At 33.4% G+C, this 24,488-nt stretch overlaps 1 protein-coding gene across 1 annotated transcript in view; it reads right to left on the bottom strand.

Moving 5' to 3' along the window:
* LOC121127807 (recombining binding protein suppressor of hairless) overlaps nucleotides 1-24,488 on the bottom strand; it is a 46,703-nt gene that overhangs the window by 7,374 nt on the left and 14,841 nt on the right. The window contains exons 2-9 of the mRNA XM_040723328.2: nucleotides 22,554-22,646; nucleotides 15,928-16,090; nucleotides 11,642-11,683; nucleotides 10,638-10,842; nucleotides 2,528-3,171; nucleotides 2,209-2,462; nucleotides 1,678-1,833; nucleotides 887-1,312 (exon numbers count right to left, since the gene is read on the bottom strand). Of these exons, the coding sequence (XP_040579262.2) occupies nucleotides 887-1,312; nucleotides 1,678-1,833; nucleotides 2,209-2,462; nucleotides 2,528-3,171; nucleotides 10,638-10,842; nucleotides 11,642-11,683; nucleotides 15,928-16,090; nucleotides 22,554-22,646 (1,983 nt within the window). The remainder of the gene's footprint in view (nucleotides 1-886; nucleotides 1,313-1,677; nucleotides 1,834-2,208; nucleotides 2,463-2,527; nucleotides 3,172-10,637; nucleotides 10,843-11,641; nucleotides 11,684-15,927; nucleotides 16,091-22,553; nucleotides 22,647-24,488) is intronic.

Below are 24,488 nucleotides of genomic sequence, written 5' to 3'. Positions count from 1 at the left end.
AAAGTTGAAATTAAACTCTGGGCAATACTAATATTATTCAAACTATAATAAAGTATGGAACACACAGTAGTAAAAACACATTAATATTATAGATAGTAGAGTAGTAAATAATAATTAATTAATTATTAACAAAAATATTATTCTGCTTCTTCTTGATTAAAAGGGTTGGATATATGTCAATACGGAGAAGTGGTCCAGAATGGAGTCCCATAATCGAGAGATAATTATGTTATGTAATATTATAATTAATTTTTTTGGCAAGTGTTTATTATTGCTCATTAACAATAGACCAATAGTATATCATTATATATTTAATGTGACTGTCCTTGTTCTGAACAACTTTGATCCAAAAGCGACTAGCACGCAGAATATTTTGAGTCCACTGCCGTAAGGAGCCTGCAATAATTTTCCCTCGACGCTGATACCCTACATAAAGAGGGTTAACATCCAGGTGATCAAAATTATTGTCTTCGCACCAAGGCATCATATCAGCTGACGACTACTCATTTTGTTAAATGAGTAATAGGACGACTCTCATTCTGGAGGACTCCTTAAGTATAAACAATTTAAATATGATAATAAATCAGATTAAAAACACGCGAGTTCTTCCATTGACAATTTTTTTTTTTTGAGACTTTTGTAACTTAAGTAGTGTGCGGATTTCTCTGTATACATACTATATTATAAAATATTCGTTAGAGAAACAAAATGGCGGCATTGGATAAGGAGAATATAGATAAATACAATTGATGTATGTATTTATAGGTGTAAAAAGGATTTATAATAATAATTGATAAATGAATGAATATATTGATGCGAAAAGGTTTTTTAGTGTGAAAAAAAAAAAAAAAAAAAAAAAAAAAAGATAACGATCATATCCTGGTTACATAACGGGAGGCTGCTGAGATGAATTAGCTGTCGTGGATGAATATCTTTGTTGCTGCTGTTGGACTTGTAAGGGATCTCCATTATTACTATTGTTTCCGACACCTCCGCCAAGAGAAGGATTTCTCATAATATCATCTGCTGAGGGACAGTGAGGCCTAGGACCCGGCTCGGGAGTGTATGTAAATGTAAGTCCGGTTGCATAAATTATGCCATCATTGCGTACAAGGGAGACAGGGACCTGAGTAGGTTGTCGAACCCATTGCCAACCTCCACGGAATTGGCTAATATCAGGAACGACACAGAGCATGGATTCTTGACAACGATACATTGTCTCACTCTCTACATCTCCAAACCAAACGCGAAGATTGGGAGTAAAGTTCTCTCCTGTCAGTTCTAACATGGCAACATCTCCACCGCCGTTGAGCTATGAGAAGGAGGGAAATATGGAACAATTAATACAGATATTAAAAATATAACCATCAATCAAATTAGGGAAGAGAGGAGCTAATATCAAATTCAATTTGAGTTCTAATTTTCTGATGCAAGAACAGTGCAAAATTAACCTTTTCATATTAATTTAATCAAATTTTAGTATTACTTTAGAAAATATATCTTCTAAAAATCTCAAGAATATTATATTTAATTCAAGTAATAAAAAAGCAACTCGAGTCGATGATATATGAAAGAAAGTAATTTGAACTACAGAGTAAACGCCAACCCATTGATAGGTTAAAAAGACAAGTTTTAAAGAATTTAAACAAATTTTAACAATACCAACTAATTACTTACTTGTAATGAATGAACGACTGGGACAGGAGTGACTGGATTGCGAACGGGCCCCATACCCTCATAAAATTGATATTCAACTTTGTCAGTACTAATAATTGTCCAATTTGCACCATCATTGAGCATTTCCTTGTTGGGCTCTTTAGGACAAGGTGTGGCCTACAAATAAATAATGGAGGGAAAAGTTAGAGACATATTCATGTACAAGAGGGAGGCGGAAGGATTAATTATTATCGCTGCAATTCAGTTTCTTGAAAGTATAGACAGGATGACTTATTTTGTACATATGGTAGTGTTAGAAAGGGTAAATTCATAAAGGCTAGACTTTCTGAAATAACTTTGAGATTTCAAATTTCCCAATTTGTGCGCAAGACCTTTTACAGTTTTAGGGTCTGTATCTCGACCAAAATCGTGTCAAATCCAATCAAGATATACCTTTTTCTACTGAGTTGTGAATGTTGAAAAAAAAAAAATCATCCAAAGTAACGATAATAATTAATACCCACTCCTTCAATTTTATAAATAATATATTACTTGGAATTGAATAATTCTCTCTTGTGAAAGACAGAGGTACATTCGATCCGTATCCTTCATGTAGAATGAGCATTTATGAAGTTGGGATACAGGGTCATCGGCGTCAAGAATAGCCATTTGTTTGTCGACTTTACGGATAATGAGTCGGGGTAATGCCATGCCAGTTATGGAGCAAACTAGTTTGACAGAAGCACCATAGTGAATATAGCCATCACGCACTGTGAATTCTTCCGATTCTGACTCGTTGTCATCAACTAAAAGAGAGAGAGAGAGAAAAAGTTAAAATAGTATTGAATCAAGGGTCTCAATAAGGACTTACGAAGATGTATGGTAAATGCGCCCCACTGGACGGAAGAAGCATGGAAATTCCCATTGTCTACATGTAGATATCGAGTGCTCACAGTTTGCGACCTAAGACGATTAAAAAGAGCAACTTTTGTACCACTGGCCACGCAAAGATCCGCATTTTTAAGTGATTGTTTCTTCTTTGAGGGCTTGGAGATGACTTTGATACGCTTGGAGTAAAAGACCCCAATGTCTGCACCATTGCCATAAAACATTTTGAGAGAGAGCATGAAATGTTTCCGCTTGTCCGAGTCTGAAATGAAGAGGGTTTTAGCGGCGCAGTAATGCTTTCCATTCAGGTCCAATTGTTGCATGTCTTGATCTGAATTCCCAATTCCAATGAAGGCGCAGAGCTGAGCTCCTTGCTCCGTTTCTCCAGGACGATTCAGAAGCTCTTCCCGCTTCTTTCTCCATCCATCCCCGTACAAATAGATGCAAGGAGGAGGGCAGAAGAAACGCTTCTCATTCCCATACGACTTTTGAGCCACTTTGGCATGCAGCATCACGATCACCATGTCGCCACGCTCACGGAGATACTTCTTCATCGCCTCCCGCGTCAAACGCTGCTCCTTGAGGCACCGGTAGCTCCCACCACCACCACCACCACCACTTAGGGACCTGAAAAGCAAAGGGGAAATCCGTTAGTAAATCCCTTAGAGACAATAAGACAAAGGGCATCAAGGACGGCCAATCATTTACATTCTGGAAAAAGAGTTCTTTTGTGTCTGTCTATCTTTTGGATCTATTCGATCCAGTAGTTGATGGAGGAGGAGAAGGGGGAATCAATCCAGCATCCGCACACAAAGGACACGTCCAGTCCAAAAATGTTTGTTTTTTAATTAATATAATTAATAATACGCCGAGTAGTTTAAGTAACTAATAAATAAATGTGAAACACAACAAAACGAAAAAAAGAAATAAAAATCCTCGAAATCGCTTTTTGTATATTTTTTCCTTTTTTTCCCCCCAATAGATACTCTGCAGACTCAACACTCCTCTCTTTCTTCCTTTTTTATACACAAAAGGTCCAATCCTTGTTCTGCTACATACTAGTTTGCTAGGAGAATAAACGGCCTGGTAATGTATTATTCTAAGCCCTCTTTGTGGGAAGGTAGAGAGGGAGCGTTGCCCGGTCTTCACAAGGAGGGAAAAAAGAATGCATACAATTCAGTGATGTGAACCCCCTCAGGCATTTTCTCATGGGAAAAAAAGAGACAGATTCATATTTTTATTATTATTCACGACTACTACCTTTAAATGACTGCTACTCCCAGCTTTGAAGAGTGGTAAGTATAATATGGCGGACGGATGAAGCCGTGCATAAAGTAAGAGGGGGAAGTCATATTAATTTTACTATTTGTTATTATAGGATTTGTTCAACCTAAGCTAACATTTTGAACATAAAAAGCGTTTTTAAGTGACCTCATTTTTGTTAATGTTGGCCATTTTGGGGGCCTTAACATCCAAGTTTGATAAAAGTACTAACCCAGGGGCATCTGCAAAGTTACATATATTTCTTTGGCAAATAAATGTCCCAAAAATACATTTTTAAGAACAAAATTTCAAAAATTATATTTCAAATATTAAGTTATTTGAAAAAATTTCAAAAATCAATAGCTATTCTCAAAAAAATTCTCAAATCTATAGGTATATTCAAAAAATTACATTTTTCCAAACGCGTGTACGACTAGTACTCATTATTTTATCAGTCTCTTTTTAAAAAACCCCTTTCAGTATTTTTTTAATCAGTCCGATCTTTTTACCATTCAACGGCTCTAAGGACTGATACATCACCCATTGGTCTTTCAGTCCTGGTTATCTTAAGAAAATAATGTATGGAGCTAGAATGTACAATAACACGTTCTAGTCACACATCTCCTACAGGTATCTTGTCTTGTATTTTCAGCAACTCACTTGACGTAATTTGTTGCAACTAATTTCAGCTGTTTTAGTTTCTACAAAAGACCAATCCTAGGACTGATAAATTTTATTAGGGCCGGACTGAGAGGACTGGAGTCTTTTTAGACCAATTCAACACTATATACGATTGATGTTTGACTTTCATCACGCTTTTTAATTGTGACGTCGTATAATATGGTTGTTTGCAGGGTTTGTCAAAATCTGTTTGTCTTGCCCAGTAGTCTGTACAATAAATCAAACTAAAAATTATAACAAGCCCGATTAAATGATGGTTTAACCTAGTATTTATATTAACCTTGCCAATACAGAAAAAAAAAAAAAAAAAAAAAAAGAGAGTATAATACACTGTATAAAATAAATTAAATCGAGTAGGCGTTCAGAGTATAACCATGGAATTCTAGAGACTCTCTAGAATTCCATGGTTCAACTAATTAAAAGAGTACTTTATTTAAAATTTAAAAGAAATTAATTTGACGAAAAGGTTTCAGGGCGTCCGCAGGGGGGCCTCTTTGGGACCCGATTAATGTTTAAGTATGGTCCACTACTCATTCTCACTTGAAGTAGTATTTTTTAAGCAATATTGTAAAAATATCATCAAACGCATAGAATTCGCATAATATGTTTTTACATTGAAAAATATTTGAGATCTTCCCATATTTAATGATACTCTAACAGCAAGGGCGTTGCAGGAGGAGGGGGATGGAGGGGCTGTAGCACTCCTGAAATAAAGGAGTTTTTGAAATTCGGTCAAATTATGCAGTGGAGTAAAGATTTTATTTTCTTCAAAAATTATAAAAAAAAAAAAAGCCCCCAAAATATAACCCTCAGGACACTCCTCTCGCCTCTGCTAGTAAAACCTATTATCCACATGTGAAAATATAACATTTTTCTGTGATTGTAAAAACTATTTAGATTTACTAAGTAGCTAATTAGTGGGGATTAAGTCAAGTTACTTTGTTTGCTTAACAATAGAGTTCATGACTCATTTATCAAAGTAAGCAAATCTGGAAAACATCATTTATTCTGTGGAGGAAAGGCAAAAACAGAAATAACACGAGGGTAATAGTTTTAACAATCAGAGGGGAGCCCTGAACAGTGTTGCCAGAGTATCCTTTTTTGACACAGTTTACCCTTGATAAATTAAATTTGGCCTAAATATGAAATAAATATGTATTTAATAGTTACGTTTTATGAAGCCATTTTTCATAAAATTTAAGTTAATAGGTTCTGTTGCCCATTAAAGTATCTCAAGTGGCAATGGGGGAATTATATTAAAAGGTTGCTCTAGATGTTCTGTTCAATTTTTTTTTTTTTTTCATTTTTGTTCGAGATTGTTTTTAAGTTGAGGCACCACATATATTTATATATTTTACGTCAAAATGGAATCATGAACTGAGAGAAGAAAGGAACCTATATGCCATATACTTATTTTGTAAAAAAAAGCACTTCTAAAAAGCAGCTTTCCGAGTAACTCAATTAAACAAATAATAATTATTATTATGGGTGAATTGTAATAAATTAAACACCAGCACCGGCTGGGTTACTCATGCGAGCAGGTGTTGGGAGAATACATAACAACTACTTCTGACAACAACAAGAACACTACATATATTATAAATGTTCCCTAATTGCAACAACCAACGACTCCTTTGCTCCTGCAACGAGTGAGGCTAGGGATCAATATCGTTATTTTTCTATAATGTTTTTGTCCCTAAGAATAACAATATGTACTACGACGAGAGAGGAAAAGGATCCCCTTCAAATAATGTGTTTTTTCAGCTAGCTACATACAGACATCATGTCGTTACCTTGATTGTATCACGCAACCATTCACACGAAAAGAAAAATAGGGAAAATCCCAAAAATCAGTTGGTAGTCATGCTTGATCGCTCTAAAAAGACTGCTGCCACCCTAATTAATTTTTTTCAGTCCTAGAACCGGTACTTATTGGTATTTTATGCTAACTACAACAGCTGAAATGATATATTTATTAACTACGTCATTTTAACTGTTGGAAGTTTTTTCAGAAACTTTCTACCTCTTTCAAAGAGACAGTATAGGTAGTATTAAGTCAGTCCTTATTTATTCAGTCTAATCTAGTTAATTCTTAGAACTGGTACTATCAGTACTTGGGACAGGTCCTTAGGACTGTCAGTACAAGAACATATTAAAAAAAGAAAAGTTGATTGACGTAATGAAGTACCGCACTTTATAACTTTGGGGACTGAACTAGACGAGACTGCAGTCTTTAGTCATAAATACAGACTGACACAAAACTAACTATCGGGACTGTTTGATGCACAATTCAAACCCTCTATCCACTCAAAATTTTACAGGATATCAAGTTCCTGTCGAGTTTTGCCGTGATACTAAATATGCAGTGGGATTGGTGTATATTTCATTCCTTACACGACTGGTTGCAGCTAATCTAATAAAACGTCATGACAGCTAAGCTGCTCCCCTTCCTAACATTTGACCACGGTAATTTTCTCTTCATTTTATTGGCATACCGAGATCTCATGTTTTAAAAAAAAAACAATAATACACCTAATGATCGTACTTTATTATTGACTGTTACCAATTTCAACGTATCTGTTCTCCTTCCAAACATTGCTCAAATTGGCAGGGTTACCACTTGTGTTGTGTCACTCCTTATTCATTCGGTCCAGTCCATTATTAGTATTGGTCGTATCAGTCCTTGGGACCGGTCCTTCAGACTATCAGTACTAGAACTGATTAAAAAAAGAAAACATACATTTGATTAACGTCACCAAGGAACAAACTTTAAAAGTTTCAAGACTGATATGCAGGACCAAACTGGACAGCACAGAGACTGTAATTCAGTCTTAAATAAGGGTCAACACATACTAGTTTTATCAGTCTGTATTTATTTGGTCCAATCCAATCTTAGGACTGATCATATCAGATCTTGGGACCCGTCCTTGTGACTGTCAGTACTATAATTGGTTAAAAAGAAGAAATACAGTTGAGTGACATCATCAAGAACCGAACTTTATCAGTTTTAAGGCTGATGTGCAGGATGGAACTGAACTGGACCGAGATTGAAATGGACGGGACTAGAGGCTTCAATCTTAAATAAGGACTAACAAAACAATAGTGTTTTTTTACATACCGAAAATGGGTATAACTTATAATAAGTACTTAATTTCGTTTTTGTTGTCAGATGGAACTCCAACTTGTACATCCCATCCAATAGAAAAGGAAGCTTCCAAACCAATTTCCGCTCCGTTTATTCTTAATTAGTAATATTTATTTCTTTATTGTAGCTTTCTAATGGTGAATCCACAGGAAGAAAGTGTCGCATATCTCTCCACTATTATTATAATAATCATTTGACACCCCCAAAAATATGTGAAAGAGTGGTGGAAGATAATTGAGACACTAAACAAAAATGTTTTTGTTGTTGGAAGGTGATCAAACAGTGTATAAATTTGTTGTCATACAATGAATTCGATCCGCCCCCCCCTCTTACATTCACCACCCATATGACGATGATGTAGATATATTCTAGGGTGTTTCAAAAGACAGAACATAACAGATGTTTGTTCAATCCTCTTCAAAATCTACTCTTTTCCAACAAAAATGAAGGCTTTTAACCCTTTTAACTAGCGGGAGTATCCCATATTATTTTGATTCGGTCTTAGGACTGCAAACCTTATCAGTCCGGTCTTTTTCACCATTCATCAGTCCTAAGGAATCACTAGTCCAGTGGTTCCAAACCTTTCTGGTGCTGGGACCTCTTTTTAACATCTGACAGGTTGATATCAGCATCTGTCACGGCGTATTAATGCTAGCTAACAGTGGCTTTGAGGGACTTGGTGTTTGATGATGGACCCTCCAGGCCTTCCCCCTTCACATCTACCCAAAAGGTGTAGTCGAGGGAGTTGATGTCAAGCTTTAGGGGGGCTAAAATTGCCAAAACAGAGTTCGAAATAGTCTTGCAACGGAGGAGATGGGTTTCTTTTATTGCTGGTATCGAACGCAGCCTCTCCGCCCTCACAAGGCTCTTTCCACCCACTTTTTTGATAGCTCTCTTGACAGTCTGGTGTGAAAGCCTGAGATCTCTAGCATGGTCCCTCATTGACTTGAGGGGATCGATTTGGTCCGTTTTCTCTCCTCTGGGTATAGTTTTGTCTTTTTAAGATAACCCTTCTTCCTCCCCAACGTTTAAGACTTACTGACGACGTAAACGGTGGTCCTGGAGACGCCCAACTGCTTGGAGTGCGCGAATGGAAATTCGACAATCACGTTCAAGAGCCATTTTCTCAACTTGAACGTAAGCTAAAGAGCTCAGGTTTGTTTTGTTTTAAAACTTATTGTTTATGGTTTAATATATCAAAAGATGAATTAATTCCAATCACTCAACCTTAAGAATGATTGAATTAGAAAGTGTTTCGATTTCAATGGACCACTCGGTACATTGTTTGAAAAAGCAGTTTATTTGTTACAACTCTACTCTGTAGTATGTAAACACCCTAGCATATATATTCATGAAGTAGTAGTACTTATAGTTTCTGTTGGTCTCTTGAACACAAAGATACCCTTCGTTATATATATATATATATAAACTACTCTCATATATGTATATGGAACCCTTTTTATCTAACAATAACTAACGGAGAAGAAGAAAAACCAGCTGGTAATTTTCCCAAGCCCTCCTCTTTATACACATACATACCAAATCCTCTTCAACCATTTTATTTATTTATTCATTTATATTCCTCCTTCTTCTTATTTCTTCTTCATCTTCGTACCTCACTTGAGTCACAACATAACATAATATTCTCCTCCCATATCTTTCTCTCTAGGTATATTAACCCAATAATATTTATAATCAACATCACTCCTGTTGTATTGGTCCTTATTTAGGACTGAAGACTCCAGTCCCCTCGAGTTCAATCCAGCAGTTTTAGGCTACTACCTCCATCGTTTTAAGAGCTAGCTGTTCACTTCCTGAGCCATCTACACACCAGTATGTTACCCCCTATTACAGTAAATACCAACCATACGACCAAACATTCAATCTTTTAACAACCATACAAACGTAATTAATAATTGAACATAATAAATATGAAATATTTATGGAATCTTGTATGTCATACCTATGGCGAAACAATCAGGCAAAGTATCTATTCTTTTTTTTAAAGTTTTTATTTGAGTATTACTTAGTTATTTAGTAATTACTTTCCGATTAGAGCTTGAACGTTGCATTGCCCAACAACCGGTTCAAACAACCAATCATTTATGACTTTGGCCCTCTTATTATTTACTAAAGGTACTTCGCATAAATAATGGTAAAAAAAGGATGGAGGGTAAGGGGTTCGAGGAATGAAATGCTTCGTAGTAGGTGTCGTGTTTCTCAGTCTAGCAAATCAGTTCTAAAACTTATAAAGTTCGCTACTAGGTGACTTCACTCAACTTCTTTTTTTTTGTTGACGGTTCGAAAGAATTACGGTCTCAAGGATCCGCCCCAAGGACTAGCACATGACTAAGTGCAAGTTATTTTTCATTTTATTGGTATCTAATCTCTCTTTTTCTTTTCTTAAACACACAAAACAATATCAAGACCGAATTGGACAAAGAGACCGGCCCAGACCGAATTAGTTAAATAATTACGGTCTTAGACGGACTACGTTTTTTTTTAGAGGGAAACCCAATACTTATGAGGTTCATTCAATTATTTAAAACTGAGATATATAGAGATAGGGAGACAGGATTAGTAATCAGAGCTGGCTTAAGGACAACTGCAGCATATGCAGCCGTAATTACATTGTTATTATAAGTGTATAAAATATGTCCTAGAAAGCGGGAGCGACTTTTGTTGTTGTAACCTGAACAAGTAGGTTTTTAAAGCGGATATTATTAACATGTCATTCTTGAGAAGGGAACATTTAAGCATGTATTGGGATTAATATATATTTAGATTTACGCCCCATAAAATCCATTTCTCATATAGCCCCACAATATGTAAGGCCGGTCCTCACCCCTGAACTACCAAAATTATCAATGGGACATGGACGTTGTTTACTACAGTAATTATTTTTTTACATACAAAGCCAAAAATAGTGGTGCCACCTTGTGTATAAGATTTCCAATCCAAGAATACTTTATCTTAGCCCAAAATAATGTTCTATATTTCTTACCCATATCTATCCATAGACATTGGTGGAGAGGAAGGGGGTGTTTGCATGGGACCATTAGGCATAGATGTACTAGTTGGAACAAGGGAATTCCCTCCTCCCCAATGATGCCCCTGATGTCCTGCATGCTGTTGTTGTTGTGGATCTCCGCCAGCGTTGACTTTATCTGGTGGAGTAAGGGATCCAGGGATCATGCCATTGGGTCCATCTGTTGTAAAGAAAATTAAGTAAATTAAAGTTGATATTGGATAATTATATTAGAACATTTAAAATGATGGACCTTTTTGATTTACTTTATTTGTTGCAAAAAAAGGCTCTAAAAGTAAAACATATGTTTCTTATAGGTTTTAATAGCTATTTTCACATTTTTCTACAACAGTTGCTCCCAAACTGGACACTGCAGAGCATCCTTTAGAGCTCTACAAGGTTATTAAGGTCATTGAATATATGTTTGTTTGTGTTTTTTTTTTTAGAAAAAGGGTCATCAAGAAATTTATTTGCTTACAAAAAGTTATATAAAATTTACAACAAATAGCTTTTCTAATAAAAAGTCATAAAAAATCATAGCCCCAACACGGCGTCACCTTGCTAACAAATAAATTCAAAGTGTATTCTACGCTCAGCTGTGGATGTTATTGCTTCTTTCCCCTAATCAGTGTTGTAAACGTTGATTGGTTGAATTAGAATTAGCAACAATTGTTGATTATTATTGTCTAAATAGGGAAAAATTGGCTAACTACAACTAATTTTGTGCTATTTTTTTTGTTCCATTTCTTAGAAAAAGAACTGCCTTATAATAAAGGTAAATATTCGAGAAAAATATGTTATATTCTCCCTCAAGATTATTTAGGGAGACTGCAAAAGGTTGGGAATCCCTGTTCTAGGGCTACAATAATGAATGCCCCAAGAACTGACAATCCTTAGGATCGGTCATAAGACTAGACTGGACAGAATAAATAAGGACCAACACAGCACTAGTTATTATTAATATGATATTGAATACTTACATCTTGAGTGGTAATTGAACTTTACATCCGAATTTTGCCAACCTGTTTATAGAGGGGGGAAAAAAAGAAGAAAATATTAGTAATATGAAAGCAGAAAAAATACCTTAGAGTAATTAAGTCAAAATAAGCTCACTCAAGCAAATAATATTATTAAAATATATGCAGGTTTAATGTCTATAAAAATGAATAATATGGTAATCCCAACTATGTACGTAGATTGAATAGGTACGTAATCTATTATGACAGCAACCAACGCTGTAGTGAGAATTTGAACACGTGAAGAGATATGTACTCATACATATTAATATATTAGTGTTGAGACTCGGTTCGAGACCGAAGTATAGTTTTTGTGTGTATAGTTTTTTTGATCTGGACGGATACTTTTGTGAGGTTCACGTATTTCCAATCAATCTCAAGCCATAAGATAAATTTCTCACGCATCATCAATTCGAAGAGTTTAAAATGGACAAATATATCCACCCATAGATAAATAAATATAGGACATGTTGTTTATGATTGCGGTGTGGAATTTTGAACACTGTAGAAAACAGTAAAACAATTGGCTAACCAGCAAGGGATTTTGGAACTTTTCTCCCTCTGTTTTTTTTTCGTATAATAGGTTGCGTTATGCAATAAAGCTGGTGACGTTTGTGAGACAGATGTTTTTATTAAATATAAAGCTCAGTTGGAAGGATTCAGCTGCTATAAAAATAGATTGGGTAAGCATGGTCTTGATTTGAAGAACAAGTTTGTAATATTTAACGTTAACCCAAAAAACTAGAAGAGCAACGCGTCAGCTGAATGAAAGGAGAGAGCAAGAACAAAAAAAAAAAAAATCTGTATATAAAATAAGATATTTTATATACTTTATTATCCGATTTCAGCTGTTAAACGCACTACATTTATTTTCTAGTTCTTTATATAAGTTATTTGTTATAACTTTACTCATTGTTTTTTTTTACATCAGCTGAGTTAATTGAATGGATTAAAAAAGGTTGTTGACCAAAGCAATATCTAAAAAAAGAAGATAAAAATGAACTCCCATTGAGATGACTGACTATCTCTTCCCTTTCTCTTTGTTAACAACTGAAATTTAGATCAAGATTAGTTCTCTCAACTTGTCGCCTTTATATTTTTCTTTCTTAATGTACCCCCTCCCCAAAATCATAAATGCCTCAAAATAAGCCCCAAGTGCAGTTAAATGAGTAATCAATTTTTCATGTATTCCTCATTTATCAAAAGAGATTTTTAAAATTGAAAAGTATGGTTGAATGATGATGTTATAGGCAGATGACATCACGTTAAAAATCTCAGTTTTGAACTCATCTCAAAGCTTGAGAGCCCTGGATACAAAACACAAATACCACTCCATATCTAGCAAAAATGATTCCGATGTCGATCCTCAATTCTACTCCGAGTCCAACAAGGACTTAAACTAATTATAACTTCCTCTCAAACCCTCAATGTTACTCTACGTCATTCAAGCAGCGCACCCGTGTACTTATACTAGGATCTTCCTTCATCAAGAATGAGTATCAGGAAGAGGGGAATTTTAAAAAAAATCCAAAAGAACAGTTATAAATATTGATGAAAATCCCATGTTTTTTGGGCATGTTGAAAAAAAAATCCCGAAAACCATAAGGGCAGCCTGACAATTTGAAAAATGTTTTGGAGTAGTAGAGCAGCTTAGCTGTCATGATACTTCATTATACCATCAGCTGTTACGAGAGTGGAGGGGAAGAAGGAAATAAACACAAACATTGCCAAGAATTACTCCGGTGTCGATGCCCAATTCTACTCTCAGTCCAAAAAGGACTTACAATTATAACTCTGCAACAAATCCTCAGGGTTAGGCTTGGTCTTTCATGAGCAAACACGAATGGTTAATCAGATTTTTAATATAACTGAATGTAGTAGGACAGAAAGTTCACTAGTCAGGAGTTAAATAATAATAATGACAACGGTTGAGGATTCATTTTTTCGATCATCCAAAATGCCCAGACATACAATTAACACGATTTAGTTCACTATTTAAAATTACCAACAGCTTGGAACTTACAACTCTACAAATAAACAGCTAACGTATCTAATCGCATAATCTCTTGTACAAAACAAATCATAATATAACTACAACTAGTATTAGTCCTTTTGGACTCGGAGTACGCATGAGGATCGACAACGTTATTATTTTTGTTATATACAAAGTGGGATTTGTGTTTAATTCCTTGCTCTTACAGTTACAAACAGCTAGCCTAATAGAACGCCATGAGAGCCAAGCAGTTTCCGTTTTAAAGCACGCCGGGACATCATATTTTCTACAACTCTAATTATGTAACTATAACAAACATGATTAATTAATTATATACAACTTACTACTCGATGAATACCCTTCCACAAAATGCTCTCCGCCTAATTTGTTATTCTCATTTGCAAATTTCAAATGAGCCGTGTTTGATATGATCCTTGTAGAAGAGTTACTATTGTCATCATTATTCCCATGACAATGCACTCCTGACTCCATCCTTCTCCTAATAATTACTTTCAAGTAGCTGCCCCGTGTTCTTACAAAGAAGTAGTGTGAATAGATAAACGCTCACGACACAACTTATATATATTAATATATAATAGAAGTAGTACATGCGTACATATTTTACGTCGAACCACTACTGAAAATAAATATGTACCATCAAGTTTCATGACGCCGAATAAGAGGTTTATTCATCCCCACAGTACGTGGAGTACATTTCTACTAAGAAAATATCGATTTTCTTCCCAGCGGAAAAAAAATAATAATTAGATAGACATATTTTATGTCTACACAATATATTATGGACGTAACTAAGAGGAATTAGTTGTGTACGCATAAAAGAAGTGGGAGAAATATCGTCGACGACGACGAAAAGGATGACTCTCTGACGAGACGACGACGACATTTTTAAAAATGGCGGCGAGCGAGAAGAACATATAAAATAAAGAGAGAGAGAAAAAAGGAAAAAAAAAGGAGAGAAGGGAAGTATTATGAATTTTTCCCTCGCGCAACCTTTCATCCTTACTAAGGATGGCTCAGAATATCTAATATAGCAAAAAATACACACGGGTAATAATTAGTTTGAAATTGTTGACGGTTAACAACCATTTTTATCCATGTATTAATCGTATATGTGATGCGTCAACATGAAAAAAAAGTTGAAGGAAAATCAAGGAGAGAAAATTAATTGTTTACTTGTTAGTTTGTAAACTAAGCGACAGAGAGAAGCGCCGTCTGTTGGGGGGAAAATACAACTCTCTGAATGATAATATTATTATTTAATAAAATATAATGTGAATGTTATTTCTTACGGATGTTTCTCACATGAAGGGCCCCGTCTAAATTCTTTCGAGCATGTGCCATTTTTTAAGTAACAAGATACAGACTGTACCCCATCCTGCGGATAATATATATTTTTTGTTTGTTGAAGCCCTATTAGTTTTGTACTTAATAAGTACATATAGCTCAATCTTTCATAGACATATTTTAGTCAATGATAAGTACTGAATGCAAATTTCTGGGATGAGTTAATATACCCTTTATCTGTAGTTTAAAACCTTTATTTCATTTAAGAGACTTATATTGACTGCGATATGACCCCTTTTCAGAATGAAATTTATCATTCTTTTATTAAGATAGATCAATTTTGACTACTTTAAGTGCATTTAAGGTGCCCTTTAGAAGGGTTTATTGATAGAAATTAAAGATAATTCGTCTAAGAATACAAATGTATTTTATGTACACTCTATTTTGAGAATAACCATTCTAGCTTGCTTTTGTGTTGAGAGGCCATATATTTATTATTATTATTGGTGATAATTTTCGAGCCTTCCCCTTTTTGTACGAGTACGTACTTATGTACAACTTACAAGTGATGACTGAGCAAATGAAGTAATTCATTTTTTTTTATCTGTTTAGAAAATTAAAGAATAATACATTCTTACGATTACGTCACTTGTGATTATATACTGTTTGCTTCTCGCAGCGCCAGTTCCAAGTGTGGAACAAGGGGCAGTTTTATACAATTGACCGCCATATATGGATGGCAACATAATCGCGCAACTTTTTATTGTTACTGTCTTTCAAAAAGTGAGGCTTCAATACTCATCACTCAAACGCAACTTAATTGCATTAGTCTACATACTTCTGTAGGCTCTTTGTAATTACCGCTACTATATAGCTACAAATTATTCGCGGGTATCAAAATTGCCGGTTCGTCAAAACAGAAAAATCCCAAAAAAACATATTTAATTCTTACCGTTATTGTCATGTTGTTGTCGATGCAGTGGAGTACCTGGAGGTCTCGGAGAAGAGAGATCCACAGGGTTTTCTGCTCCTGAGGACCCATATCCCGACATGGATGATGACTGGGGTGCTGGATGTGGTAGGCCTGTAGTGAGATCATTCATGTGCGGGGAATCCTGAAAAAAAAATTGAGACTTTAAATATTAAGAATATCTATTAACAGAAAGGAGTTACAAAAAAAGTTACAAGAATCATGTGAAGTCAGTCATCTTGGAGGAAACATAAACAATCAAATCTTATAAGAATATATATATATATTCATTTTAAGATTAAGGTTAATGTGAAATACTGTCGTGAATTTGGACCAACATATAAAAGGACTTAAATTTTACTTTCGATCAAAAACCTATAATGCTTAGTTTTATTATAGATCATACCTTAAAATGTATTAGAAATATGTTATCACATCGTTATAATATCTTACTTCCGTAGTGTAGATAAAAATTAACTATTACAATATAAGCAATCGATCTAAAACAAGAGGATCTATTCAAAACTAAGTCATGTCATTAGAATTTTCATACCTTTTAACTTGATTTAAATCAAATATCAATGCTGATTATTGGCATCAAGTTGTATTCAATGTCTTTTTATTTTATTTCTAATGCAATTTAGTTAAGATTCATAAAGATTTTTTGGACATTAATCCATGATTTATTTATTAGTACAACTATCCACTACAAGCCCCGAAGACACCTTCAAATAGGATGTAATTTGTAATGGCAGAGGTTGCATAGTAAACCGAAAGCGAGGCTATATTGGAGGTATAGTTATTAATTGTTATACACATTTGCAAAAAACACAAAGATCTTTAGGAAATTTCATTGACTGGTTCTTTTAAAAATGAGAAAAAGTTTCCTACTTAATGCAACTGCGATATTAATGCCAAGGAAAAACAACTGCGATATATTCAAATTACATAATAGGTGTAGAAACATGTAGGGAAGAATCGGTTTAAATTTGTCCCCTTGAGCATTATTTGGATCATGGAACGTTCATTTATGAACTAATTTAAAAAAAACTCTAAATTAATTATTAAATAAATATATATATTATAGAATAATTGGTTTTCTTTCAACATAATTTCTTTTAAAAAGTTGTCAAAGTGTTCAAAGTCACACAAACCATCGTACAATCTACTTGCTCTATCATTAAAACATACACACACAAAATCAATATTTGTGTAAAATGACAAAGGGCCAAAGTTAAAATGATTTATAACTAAAATAGCCTTAGACCGCTATAGAACTTTCAGACCGGACCCTCAATACTACTTTTTACCCTCAAAACTTCTCTTATAAAGTTTATTTGTGCATACCTCCTACTTTTCCTCCAAAATGGCCGAATTCCACAATAACGAGATAATAAATGACATCATAATTGAAGAAAACGTCATTTTATACACTCAGAGTGGATATTTTTACTATATAAAATGAATGAATTTCCAATAAGGGATATTTAAATAGAGCATTTTATGAAATATTTTAATATTTTTTGTGATCTTTAAATTTAAATATAATTCTATTTAGCCTTTCAAAATATTAATGATGGATTTTGGGGGAATATTCTGACTATAATTCAATTTAAGAATGAATAATTATTAATTCTTAAATTGAATAAGATTCTGGAGTATGCTCCAAACTTTGGTCCCTTGAATCCTCTCTCTTTCACGTTTACCCAAAATGATATAATTTTATTCCTGCGTAACATTTTTTAAATAAATTTAATTAGTGTTAATTTATCGTTTGATTATGGAGATGAATCAAAGACATGATCATTTATAGATTGAAAGACCAAATTATTAACCTGAAAACCGACATTTTTTTAACAATGGCTGCCTAAACTAATACTATAAAATTTGTTGGAGCTTATAGTGGAAAATACAAAGTTTTCGATTGTTTTGTTAACTATTTTTTTCTTTCGTCTGCTGTCGTGACGTCCAAGACTTTCCCTTGCTTTTGCTCAGTATCATCACTCTATGTAGGGGCTTGATATTATTTAGTAGTACATGTAATTTCAATTGATATAAATCGCAAATTTATTCGTCGATCGTCTTCAAACTCGGTGAAAGATAGGTTGTGTGACTCAATATTCCTTTTGTAAAGTTTCGTCTCAATTAAATACAAAACAAACGAGAACGAGTAAAATGGAGCCGCAAAGGAGTGAAATTTTGAAGGTTCTCTCATGCAGCATGTCCCCAACGGCCATATCAAAGGAGCTAGGGTCAGCTTATGTCTTCAGAAAAAAAATATAGCCGGAACCATGGTCTTTGGCGCTGTAGCCAGCACAAGAGAAGTCTGCACTCCCATTTTTGTGGAGAGGAAGGAGTGGCTCAATGCTTACATCAAAATTCCGGATAAGAAAGTGCTGCCTTGGACCAGAAAAAGTTATGGAATAACTTTGTTTCCGCTCATGACGGAGCTCCGTGTCATCAAGCCGCAAAAACATAGACCTACCTTCTGATAGACAACTTTCAGGACTTTTGGGATCTCAACATGTGGCCCTTCCTCTGCAGACGCAAACTCCTTGGACTACTCTAAGTAGTAAGTGCGTCTGGAGGAGAGGGTGTGGACTACTCCTCAAGGGGGCGTCCAGTCTCTAGAGGCTTCCATTAAGAAGGAGTGGGCCAAGTCTGAATACATAGTTAAGGTCTGCAAGGGATTTAGGCCTCGTAGTGAGACAATTATTAGAGATGAGGGCTCACATATTGAATAAAAGTTGTGCCAAGTACTATTTTCAGATGACTTTAGTAAGTAAATTTACTTACAAAACCTCTCGTTTATACTTTACTGTTGAAAAATTGAAAAAAATAAAATGTGTACCACTAGGAAAAATCAACCTTGCATATGTATAAGCTGTAAAGATATATTTGTGGGTGCTGTAAATATATATATCAAAAAAATAAAGTAAAAACAAGGTCCACACTCACTTTACTAAGACTCAAAATATTTCTTAAAAGCGTTGAATAATAGAGACGCAAACGAATCACTTCACCTATGTCCGACATTTCTTTAGGTACTATACCTCAATCAATTAATAGTAACGAAATTCAATTTTATTATTTTGATTTTGATTCTACTCTTTTCCAATAACATTCATAGTACATAGTTGTAGATTACCTTCTTGGCTTTTTTTGCATAGTCATGCAGGGCGCGTTACTCGAATTAATTTTGTTGTTATTAACCCCCTTTAAGTGAGAGTCTTACGGTTTAGAGTATGTAATTTAGTGTTGAGTTTCAGTCTGAAAATCACAAACCGATCTATGTAATTGATACTTGACCGAACCTTGTAATTATTCAACAGAAAATAATGCAAATTTCTTAATTATCATCTAGATCAGTGGTTCTCAAATTGGGGGTATGCGTACCCCTTGGACACACTATAGGGGGTACTTGAGATGTTTTAAAAGAATATTTAACAATCAGTACATAACTTAGGGGCGTCTGCAGGAGGTGGGATGGAGGGGCTGAGCAAAAATTAACATTTATATATACCTATTAACGTAAATATTAGAAATTTCATTTCATTTTCTGTGAATTGATATGGATTTTTAAATTATTCTCCAAAAAATTTAATATTTGAAAAAAAATTTCAAAATATTTTATTTTTGGTGAAATTTTGAATTTTTTTCAAAAAAAACAACTTAATTTTATAAGAAAAACATGGATTTTGAATTTTTTTTTCAAAAAATTCAATTTTTTGAGAAAAATATGGAATTTTGAAAATGTTTTCCATAAATTTATTTTTTGAGAATAACAATGTATTTTTGATTTTTTTTTCTAAAAAAATTTAATATTTTGAATTTTTTTTCGAAATAAGTTTAATTTTGGATTTATTTTCAAAAAAAAAATCCCAAAACCAAGCCCCTCTCCAAAATATAATCTATCAGACACCCCTGTCATTGAATTTAAGAATGGTTTGTTCTGGTAAGGGGGGTACTTGGGTGAAATAAATCTTTCACAAGTGGTACATCAACTAAAAAAAAGGTTGAGAATCCTGGATCTAAGTTAAATTCACGAACATCATACAAATTGACATTATTTGGTTGTCAGCTGTCAACTCTACAGCTTATCTGCTATTGATTGATTGTGCAATTATCAACAATCTCTATTAATAACTAGAGATGGGATATTTGTAAATAAAAAAACTAAGTATAGAGACAAGCAAAGGTAAAACAGTTGAGCCTTGTGCTCTTTCTTCCTTTTTCTTCACTATTTAATTAGTCGTGAGAGTGCTAACATCTCCTATAAAAAAGAATTATCCCTTATCTTTGGTGTAAATTGTTTTTCAATACACAATAAAATAAACATAGATGTTTTTAAATTATGATATATTCCCTGAACTAATGTTTATTTTTAAATGTAGAAGTTATTCATTTCTCCCCATATAATCATATAAAAGTTAGCTCATAATAAGAATGGTCTTAATTCAGTAATACCATACGTCTCGCTCCGTCTTTCTCCTTGGACTCGTAGACAAATTCTATCTCTATTAATAAGACAAAGCTCTACTATTGAGTATTTATAAAATAAAATCAACTCTTGCTTCCTTCAATTTAAAAGGATGTTCCATGAAGGGCATTTTATTATGTGACCATGAGATATAATTTGAGTATTCAGTGAGTTGATTGATACAATTTGATTAAATGGACTGCGAAAAACCTAAATAATTGCTGTGAAAAGTCTTTAAACAGTAATATTGAGTCAACTTGAGAGCCGTCTAACGATCAAAATATAATTTATTTATATCGTGTTCTCTGATTCATATACAAATACATTATAAAAAAGGGAGTGTAATATACAGAGAGCACTCTATAAACAAGTGTTTAGTTCAACTCATATTAAAGATAGAAAAAACAGAGGGAAGTACTTTATATAAAATATTTGCAACTACAAAAATTCGCTCTCTCTCTTTCTAGGACATATTTTCACACATCTACGAATAAATTTTCGGACCGTGCCTCAACACTAATAATTAAGTATGTATCAACTATCAAGTAAATTGAGAAGGAACAAATCACACGGTATATATGATACTCCAAAGTATTTCATTACAGATTCAAAACGAAGTACTTTCCTAGTCTACCACGTGTTCAACCTAATAAAAAATATGATGAAATCAGACAATCAAAAAGAAAGGATTAATTCATATGTCTTGAGACTTAGGGTCGAAATGATTACAATAATGTGCATTGATTATAATAATTCAGACATGAATACTATCGATGTTGTGATTATAAGTATATAGACATGAAAGAGAAACAAGGCAGTTAATGGAGGGAGGGGGAAAGAAAGGGAAAAAAATGCTGATTCATGCTTTGCTGAAGTCAAAAGATATCAAACACTTTTACTAACATGAGTACGTATATTTAATATTTAGCTATATTTAGTGCTGTGTCGGACTTTATTTATAACTGAAAAGTGTAGTCCCGTCCAGTCCTAAAAACGAAAAAAGTTTCAGTCCTGATGACGTCACTCAAGTTTTTTTTTTTTTAATTCAAGTCTAGTAACAGGGGTGTTCACAGGAATATATGTATATACTTTTATAATTTGAAAATTTTTTCAAAATATTAAATTTTTTGAAAAAAATAATTTCAAAAATTCACAGCTTCTCACAAAAAATAATTTCAAAAATCCATAGCTATTTATCAAAAATCCACAGCTTTTTACAAAAAATTTCAAAAATCCTTAGTTATTTACAAACAACTATTCAATTATTCTGGAAAAAAAATTCAAATATAAAATTTTTTGGAAAAACATTTAAAAATCCATAGCTGTTAACAGAAAATTAAATATTTTGGGAAAAAATTTCAATTATAAAATCAAACTACTACTCTTTTTTATTTTCTTGTAAATAGCAAAAATTCCTTAATTTAGGGACGCCCCTTAGTAATTATGACATCCGAAGATCTTACAAACTGGTCCCAAGAATTGATAGAATCCGTCTTAAGACCTTACTGGGCCGAATAACACAACACTGCTCGACCTTCTTTTTCATTTCAGAGATTATTAATATTCCTGTTTTTTGACTCAAAGTAAGCGATTCCTGATAAATATCCTCTGTTTGAATGTTCATCTATTTGAAAAACAGGGTTTTTGTGGAAATGTAAGATTTTCTTATTTTCCCCGGGATTAGAAATCACACACTCATAGCAATTTTTTAAATATATTTTCTAAAAGAATTGTTTTTTTTTCTACAAAATATGCCTTATAAAATACTGAGCAAAATTAAAATCAACAGTTTTCCTGTTGCCTTATTGGATGCTCAGAAATATTTCAGATTTCATTGCTGGACAGTACAACAATCCCTGAGTTAAATTAAGATGTTATTCACGCAACGTATGTATTAATTCGATAACGCAGATTTCTTTTTTAGGAAAAGATTATTGTTAGTCTCTTGAGATCCTCTTATAGATTCTAATGTATACTTCCTTTATTTAAGGAAAGGTTGAGTGAGAGGTGTCGTGAGTGTATTGACTAAAATACTATAGCAGAAGACCATTTTTTTTCGCAAAAATAATAATGTCCTGGTTAACCTTCAAAATAATCAATAGCTACAAATTAGAAAAAGTACACTCACTTGTCCCATACTGTGATAGTAGTTTCCACTATTCCCGCCGCCGCTACCCGAATAGCCATTTCCCCAAATATCCTGTTCGTAGTTGAATTGCCCCTGTAATGATAAGAGAAACGATGAATACATTATAACAGTGTAGTTTGACTAAGTAATAGACAAAGTTATATAAAAAGTAAAAAAGGTTAATTGACTATGACGTCAACTTGGGAATCAAGCTCCCTCAAAAATGTTTTGTACAAGTTGTAACCAAAAATGAGATGAATCATTTTAATTGAATGATTCACAGTACTTCTTGGGATTAGGATCCTGCAATAATTGAATATTCCATGGATTATCGATGTATTAATGGTGTAATAATTTTAAGCGTAACCGAAGAATAACAATACAAACAACCTTTCACTGCAACTCGTTACTCGTTACCAGATCACGGCATTGACTACTCAAAAGACAAAATAATGAGCTAGAAAGGCTCTACTCGACATAATAATTTACACTTTAGAGATGTTCGAGAATTGTGATTGACCAGTGTTTCTCAAATGGGGGACGCGTGTCCCTTGGGGTACTTAAGATTTTGAAAGACTATTTTACAAGGGTTACATAATCCATGGGTGTTCGCAGGGGGTGTTTCCACAAATTAAGAAATATTTGTTTTTCTACACGAAAAATATTTAATATTTGGATATTTTTGTTTCAAAAAATTTTATATTTGAACTTAAATTAGATTTTCTGTAAATAGCTATGGATTTTTAAATTTTTCTCCGAGAATTTACTATTGCAAAAAATGTCAGAGTTGAAATAATTTTACCCAAAAATGTTATAATAAAATTATTTTTCCAAACTATTAAATTTTGTGAAAATAGCTATGGATTTTTGTGTTCCCCTTTATATGTACTAAATATTAATAATAACAGCCTTAGAAAATAAAATAAAACACTGCTTAGATTTGGAACAATAAAAAACTAACAAAATTCTTTTAATTTAAAACCCTAAAGAGTGTTTTGTTATAATTATACAAATTGAGTTAGTTTTAACTTTCAAGTAAATAAATATAAAATATTTTCATTTAAAAAGCTATCCTCCTTTATATACAAGTCACTCCCTCCCTCTCTCTTGCTCAACCCCAAGAACTATCGTAATCATCATCCATCTCTAATCCTTAAAAATACTACTTTTTCCTTCTTTCTTTTCTTAAAAAACAAAAAAAAACTTATATAATATTTATTTATTTATTTTAGAATGGGAATTATATCACCTGACAGAAGGGAAAGAAAGAGAGAGAAAATAAAATGGAGGGAGGGGGGCAGAATGGATTTGTGATGATTTCTTGCTTTCAAACCAGGGGTTCTCTCTTCTTCTTTTCCCTACATCCTACATCTTTTCTGTTATATCTATCTATAATGCTTATCCAGTCCTTATTTTTTCTGTACAGTCCAGTATTAGGACTGATAACAGGAGTGTCCTCAATATTATGTATATATATATATATATATATTTTTTTTTTCTAAAAATCCAAAAATTACAATATTTGGGGGAATTAAATAAAAAATTAAATTTCTTGGAATTAAATTTGTACTATTCAATTTTTAGGAAAAAAATATCAATTATTGAATTTTTGGGAGAAAATCTATAGCTATTCACAGAGAATTAATTTTTTTTTTTGGATAAAATTTCACAAATCCAGAGCTGTTCAGAAAAAACAGAAATAAAAAATAAAAAAAATATTAAATTTTTTCGAAGAAAAATTTCAAAATCTATAATTTTTAAGAGGCAATAAAATTTTTTGACAAAAAAATTTGAAACATTTAATTAAATTTCAAATATTAAAAATCAAAATCAAAAATGCCTTAATTTGTGGGGGGTGGAGCTACAACCCTGGCCCTACACATACCCTTAGGTAATATCATTCCTTGGGACCAGTCTTTAAGACTGAAAAAAATT

This window comes from Lepeophtheirus salmonis, chromosome 13 (assembly GCF_016086655.4).
Source record: "Lepeophtheirus salmonis chromosome 13, UVic_Lsal_1.4, whole genome shotgun sequence".
Lineage (NCBI taxonomy): Eukaryota > Metazoa > Arthropoda > Copepoda > Siphonostomatoida > Caligidae > Lepeophtheirus > Lepeophtheirus salmonis.
Note: the sequence above shows the minus strand (reverse complement) of the source record. Positions and strands in the feature narration are given on the sequence as shown.